This window comes from Montipora foliosa, chromosome 6, assembly GCF_036669935.1.
Source record: "Montipora foliosa isolate CH-2021 chromosome 6, ASM3666993v2, whole genome shotgun sequence".
Taxonomy (NCBI): Eukaryota; Metazoa; Cnidaria; class Anthozoa; order Scleractinia; family Acroporidae; genus Montipora; species Montipora foliosa.
The window spans coordinates 35116825-35124324 of record NC_090874.1 but is presented as its reverse complement, the minus strand read 5'-3'; the positions used below and the strand labels follow the sequence as shown (position 1 = coordinate 35124324).

At 40.1% G+C, this 7500-nt stretch overlaps 1 protein-coding gene across 1 annotated transcript in view; it reads right to left on the bottom strand.

Annotated features, from left to right (window-relative positions):
- Window positions 1–5539: 5539 nt before the first annotated feature.
- Window positions 5540–7500, bottom strand: part of LOC138007216 (C-Jun-amino-terminal kinase-interacting protein 1-like) — an 11395-nt gene continuing 9434 nt past the window's right edge. Inside the window, exons 7-8 of the mRNA XM_068853999.1 lie at window positions 6756–6854; window positions 5540–6159 (exon numbers count right to left, since the gene is read on the bottom strand). Coding sequence (XP_068710100.1) covers window positions 6087–6159; window positions 6756–6854 — 172 coding nt within the window. The 3' untranslated portion in view covers window positions 5540–6086. The remainder of the gene's footprint in view (window positions 6160–6755; window positions 6855–7500) is intronic.

Here is a 7500-nt window from a genome sequence, read left to right as displayed (position 1 = left end):
TAATTGACTATTATCGTCAATTTAGGACGCTCAGCGCCTGATAGGGATTATGGGAAATGAATATCTATCAATCCGAACCCCAATGCCTGAACTCGCAGGACTCGAACCTGAGAATGTTCGATTAATAACCCTTTCACTTAACCACAAGACTACCACATTTTTTTAATACGTCAATGTTTGTTTTCTTCCGAATGCCGCTGTAAATGTATATGATCACCCGCTAAAAAATAAATTTAAACAGGAGAAAATGTCGGTTACCAAACCTCAAGAGAAAATTTTAAAATCAAGCACTAGTCTTAACCGCTGCAATGATTTTATATATACTAATTAGTGTTGGCAAATAATCGGTACAGTTGTCAGCCAGTTGATCTTTAGTGGTTAAGTGGATAAAAACAGTTCCTTGAAAATGGGTGCTCCGGGTTCATATCCTGTTCAGGAATGCAACTTTTACTTTTTTTTCTTTTCGTATGCTACCACAAGTCCTGGGACTCAGTGGAGCAAACTGACAGTGAAGGATAATCCTCCATTTGAGGAAGAGACCATATTGCGTCATTTCAGAGGTAAAGGACATGTTGGATCAACCAAGTCTCTCCCTCAATTGAAGGCCCGGGGGGGTACTCCCAGAAAGTCCGGATTGGTGTGTGCCGCAAAGGGTCTTAAAGTGCCTATGAAATGAAAAATTGAGGCAAGAACACAATCTTTTTAAAATCGCTTTGGCAATACTTTAACTTTGACAGATCATTTGTTTTCCGCTTAAATTTAGGCACCCTATCTAAGGATCACACCGGGACACTATGCCAACATAGCAGTAAAGGATACCCTATTTAAGGATCGAGAACCTCCAAAAACCATACCCTATTCCGAGGCACGTACCTATATAGCCCATATAGGGGAGTACCTCCCCCCCCGGGATTGAAGGATTATTCTTAATTGTCAATTTCTTCCAAGTGAAGTATTATCTTTCGTTTTGGACACTGAAAGCGTGATAGGGATCATGGGAAATGAACATATTTCGTTTAAAAGCCAAACCCCAATGTCTGGACTCGCAGAACTCGAACCTAGGAACGTATGATTTATAACCCCTTCACTTAACCGCTAGACCACCACATCACTAACTGCGAGGTCATCATTTCGTTATTCCGTTTCTTTAATAAATTTCAATAATTTTTTCTTTCAAAAGTGCCGCTGTAAACGTGTATTAACACCCGCTAAGAAGCAAGCTTACACATTGAAAAATGTCGGTTACCAAACTTCAAGAGAAAGCTAACCATTTTAAAATCAAGCTTTAGACTTAACTATTATTCAGCAATGATTTTTTATATATACTTATTAGTTCTGGTAAATAATCGGCATTGTCATTGGCTTTCCTAGATAATTAAAGTTTCTATTAGTGGTAACGTGCTGTGTACCAGTGTGCACTGCAAACCTACAGATTCTCACAGTTATTTTTTATATTCATCGTCACATCCATCACATGTCAAGAACTCCATTCCTTATTCTCAATTTCTTAGACTTCGACGTCTATGTAGTGATGACTTCAATTTTTCCAGCAAATCAGAGATGTGCCAGTTCTTCGAAAAAGGTGGCTATCCTGTCTCTGTGGTCGAAGCGGGCCATCATCGCGCCCAACGATTTGATCGACAGTAATCACTACAAACGTCACAAAAAGATAAGAATGACAGAATTCCGTTCACCCTCACTTTCCATCCTCATAATCACGCAGTCAAAAGTATCATTCTTTTAATAATTTTAAAGTACTCCAAAATGATCCCGAGACTGGTAGAATCTTTTCGCAACCTCCACTTATTTCATTCAAACGCGACAAAAACGTAGGCAACTTTTTAGTTAGAAGCGCGCTCAAAACTAACGAGCAACCCGGCACTTTCAAATGTGCGCGCTCACGATGCAAAACTTGTCTTTTCATTCTTAACACTAGCAAGATATCGGGACCTAAGCGATCTGTTAAGATCACCGATCGTTTCACATGTACCTCCGCAAATGTCATTTATTGTATAACCTGTACGTTATGCAATAAATTATACATTCGCGAGACTGGTAGACGACTAGGCGACCGATTCCGCGAACACCTTCGCGATGTTGAGAAGAATGACAAGGATGCATCTAAGCCAGTAGCTCGTCATTTTAATCTCCCTAACCACTCCAAAAAACAAATGGCTATCTGCGGCCTTTCCCTACATCTAGGAAAACCGCAAGAATCTGGAACAAAAATTCATCTTCCAAATCGGCACCCTTAATCCTCACGGTTTGAACGAACGCTTTTCATTTAACTAATATATTCCTATTTTTCACGTTGCCATGTCACGTTGCCACCATAGCGTAGCTCCTACTCTACTATAAAAACTACACGTAACCCACAATTCCTCGATTCGCTCTGACGAAGGGCTAACGCTCGAAACGGTCTCTGTACGGTGGCCAATCTACATTATCAACTCCGCTGATAAAACCTTATTTTTCAGTCAGTTAAGTGACTAAAAACAGTTCCTTCAAAGTCGGTGTTCCGGCTTCAAATCCTGTGACTAGCCGACCGATTCCGCGAACACCTTCGCGATGTTGAGAAGAATGACAAGGATGCATCTAAGCCAGTCGCTTGTCATTTTAATCTCCCTAACCACTCCAAAAAACACATGGCTATCTGCGGCCTTTCCCTACATCTAGGTGCGACGGAAAACCGCAAGAATCTGGAACAAAAATTCATCTTCCAAATCGGCACCCTTAATCCTCACGGTTTGAACGAACGCTTTTCATTTAACTAATATATTCCTATTTTTCACGTTGCCATGTCACGTTGCCACCAATAGCGTAGCTCCTACTCTACTATAAAAACTACACGTAACCCACAATTCCTCGATTCGCTCTGACGAAGGGCTAACGCTCGAAACGGTCTCTGTACGGTGGCCAATCTACATTATCAACTCCGTTGATAAAACCTTATTTTTCAGTCAGTTAAGTGACTAAAAACAGTTCCTTCAAAGTGGGTGTTCCGGGTTCAAATCCTGTCCAGGGGCTACTTCTACTTTTTTTCTTTTTATTTGCTACCACAAGTCCTGGGACAGAGTAATCTAAATGGAGGATTATACTTCATTTGGAGCAAACTGACAATGAAGGGATAACCCTCATTTGAGGAAGAGATCGTGTTGCTTGGATAACTTTCAACAATCTCGTTCCTAAGGTCAGTCTTCCCACTTTCTCGAGAGAGGAAGATAAAGGACCCTGGCAGGGACGGCTCTAGGATTAATGATGACCAGTTTCCAAAACAATGGAAATGTTTCTAGGGGATCCGGGGGCATACTCCCCCTGGAATTGGATTTTAACCCTCCAAAGTCCCCTTTCCCGTGTTTCTGACCGATTTCCGTAAAACGGTGGAAAGCGGTATGGATTCACCCCTGCCTCCTGGGAATGAGGTTGAACTATCAAATCTTGACAATATGTGGTTTTCAATCACGTGATGAAACGGCCATGTTGGTGCACAAACAATAGCAAATTATGGCTCATGTTTTGCATTATAATAGACTCAAATTCCCAAAAGACTTTTTTCTCTATTGTTCTGTGCATCAACATGGCTGCTGTGACGTCAGGTGAAAACCACCTGTATTCACACATGGCTGCGAGGCTTTATGGTTACATTTGAATATTATTTGTTTAGGAATCTCTCTTGAGACTTGCGAGACAGAGAAAACAGGACTGAGCTGTGAAATTTGACCATAAAGCCTCGTAGCCATGCCTTAATATATTTATATCGGCCTATTCGCAAGAGATTTTTGCCGCGGTGCGTAGTCCATTAATCACGATGAAACTTATTTTGTACGCAGAAGAAAGTTATAACCAAACAGCATTCGTTTCCCCCAAATTTATTTTTTGATGTAAAACTTGACGTAACATTGCACCTGCGGAAACATTACTTTGTATCAATTGTGCTATGTGTGAACAAATAATTAATAATAATAATAATTATAATTTCTATAGCGCTAATTCCCTGTAGCTCATTAGCGCTTTACAATAAAAATACCTTGAAAATACAATCCAAAGAGAAGTTAAGAGCAGATAAAATTATAAAATTACACATAAAAAAGGGGGTTTGACCACAATATAAAAATAATAAAAATTATAGAGGTCATGTATAAGCATCCGTAAAAAGATTCGTCTTAAGCTGTCTCTTGAAATATAAAAACAAAGTCGTGAAACAGTCATTCCAAACTATCTCACAGATCAATAATTAGAACGTTTAAATAAACAGCAATTTGTCATTTTCCACTTATCACTGTGGACTGGGATTTCAACTGCCTTCGATTAATAACATATCTTTTGTTCTGAAAAATAACATTTTAAGACTTTAAAACGACCGTCTTTAAATTAAGATCCATTTATCTTTATTCCATTTTGAAATGATTCCTATCGCACGAACGGTTCAGTTTTGAAACCATTTGCCATTTCTTCGCATCCTTATAAGGACGTGTGACGTATTCGATGTAACTAATATTTTCATGGTACAATTCTGGACAATTCAGAAGACTGTAGCTCGTATTGAGTGTGACACTTCTCAAACATTAACTTTAGCTTTCCGAGTCAAGGTAGTTGTCAGGAGTCTTAAGCAAGGAAGACGAATACAATTATTACGAAATTAAAATTGTCCTTGTTGCAATCATTTCACAATGCTTTCTACCCATTTCGCCTCTTTGTTTGAGAACTCTATTATGCGCCGATCAAATCGAAACTTCAGCATCCCCCACCCGGGCAAACCCCGGGCTATCTTCTGTGCCCGGGGAGTGGGGAATTTGACCTTCGCCTGCGTGGGGTGGGGAAAATTGAACCAGAAGTGTCAGGTTTCAAATTTTTTTTTTTCGGGCGCCGAAGTCGCTAACAGCTATAAAACACGTGCTTGGACGGGATGGAAGAGTTTAAAGGAAGAGATATAGCATTTGTGAACGATTGGCTTACAAAAGAGGTCTTTATTAAAGACGACAGGAGCCGACAACGATTGTTCTTTTGTAGGGTATGACAGACAAATCCGAAGATAGGGCAGGGCATTTGAACACCATTTTGGCCGGAGGGGACGGGAATTGAACGATCCAATCTTCAAAAGTTCAAATTCCCGGGCTTTGCCCGGGGGTGGGGGGATCTTGAAGTTTCGAGTTGATCGGCGCATTACATGGAGCTCAGTGGAAATTAATGAAAATCAACATCACAGTTCAGGAAGCCCCTTAATTAAGCAGTGTTCCAAAGAAATTCTGAAAAAAATTAGGGCTTGAACGGGACTCATTTACTAGCATCATCCTAAAAACTTTACAACTGGTATTTCCGGCAATTCGTTGTTCAGACGCAAGAAAAAAACTGTACAAAAATGTCAAACAAACGAGCAAAGGTACAGAGTCAGTTCTTGTTGTCTTAGTTTCTCAAGCTCCATATTGCTCCGTGAATTACATAAACGGCGACTTCCTGACCTACTGTAGCTATCCTTGGAACAGTGTAAAGTTGACAAACATTAAAGCAGTATGAAGTTTCCCGAAACATTGATTCAAACGAAAAGAAACGTGGGCTCGATCGGGAAGGGAATCTGGATAACAAAATAGTAAGCTTGAAAGAATACGAACGGGTCTTAATTGGAAATATTTTGTGCGGTATGTATCTGAGCTGTGCCAGCCCGGGCAAACATTGGCTTCAACATTGGCTTCAACATCTGTTCGATTTTGTTGAGGTCGTCGAGCGATGTTGAACGATGGCAAACTCATTCAACATTTTCACGAGAGGTCGCACTTGTTACTATGGATACCGACATTGGTACCAGTCGCGCGTGGGTCAAGCATGGGCACTCATTTTCCCGCAGTGTCGTCAACTTAAGTCGTCAACGACAGACAGATTAGCGCGCACGCGCATACCAAACAATCAATCTCATTCAACATTCACTATAACAAAAGAAATGTTGAATGGTTGTTGAAGCAAAGTTTATCGATTCAAAGTTTGTCGATTCAAGCTTCAACACGGAGGGAAGGAAGGGAAGGGAGGGAGGGGGGGGGGGGGGTGCAAACGCTTTTAATATCGCTATATATGAAGCCGTTTGCCCGAGGAGTTCATTCAATATAAAAATCTTCCACTGGGGCTTGATAGTCCAGGAAATCACTGTAAAACTTCTTGAAGGCGAGCCTATTCAAAGAGAGGCAAAAAGGTCACGATATCAACTCAGTTGGGCAAGTTGAAAGTAATCAATGTAAAATCTCAGAGAGAAAAATCTCTTAATTTTTTCAGTTATCGAGAAGGCTTCTTGGGCCCCGAGTCTTAAACGTTGTCTCCAAATGTCTCTCACAAGACTATTTTATCGCGTTTTTTAGGAAAAGTTAACTATCAGGGTTGTGCAAAATATTGTTTCGGTTTCCTTCAGTTTTAAACAAGATTACGTTGCAACTGCAACAGGATGGTCAATTTTGCTTTACGGGAGTAAAGAAATCATGCAGACCTGTCTATTGCCTGAGAACTCAAAGGCATATTTTCAAAGTTAACTTTCACACTGAAAGAAGTAAAAAATCGGGTTATCAGAAATTCCAAGACACCCATTTGCCACTTAAAAAGTCGACTGAAGGCCAAAATGTTGTTTAGTTTTGAGAATCTAGCATTTCACCGTATCCGACATCGATGTTCTTTTTTGATAAAGTTAAGAAGGGGAAGGAACAAATATGAAAACCGAAGTCGTGTCTGAATAAAATGGTACGGGACATCTTCATTGTTGTAAATCATCGCCTTACCCAACAGCATTTGCCACTGGTTCCGTGGAGAATTCCGACATGAAAACATGACAAGCAAATCTGTGATCTTCGGGATGCTTTGTAATAAAAGCAAAGAATCTGGAGTGAAACGAAAAGGGAAAAAGAAGTTTCTTCGATAGAGAATACTTGAAAGTGGGAAGATTAAAGCTGCATCACAAATCCAAGAGAACCCTCGGTGCAAGAGGTAATTTTTTTGCGTTGCCTTCTAAGAATTCGTATCGAGCGAAAATAGTTTTTTTGCGTATCTTGCGTATTATCAGTAAGTTTCAATGCAACTAATATTTAAATCTGGTTGAAAACAAAAGCGCTTCTTTCAACTTCTTGTCGCGTTTCTGTTCTATTTCCATTAAAAGACAATCGGCCCCTTTCTCGATTGGTATCATAAAACATCGACCTTGAAGTCTGTCTTTCCTTTCTCGGGGCAATTCTGACATATACTTTAGGAAATCTTCCTATTTTCCGTAGGCGATTTTTGAGAACATTCTGAATAATTCGCGCAAAATGGAACATTTCGTGTAAAAAATACCAAAATCCGCATGTTTGTCAGTGTCTCTACTAGTAATCAGATAAAAGCCGTGACCAGGTTTTAAGATATTCGTTTTTCTGTCTTTTACTCAGAATGAAGATTTCTGTTCACAAACATTCTTTTTGTATTCAAATCGGTCTCCTTCTCGAGAAAGGAGACAGGTAATCCTGGGAACACTTTTGGTCAGCCCCTGAGGGG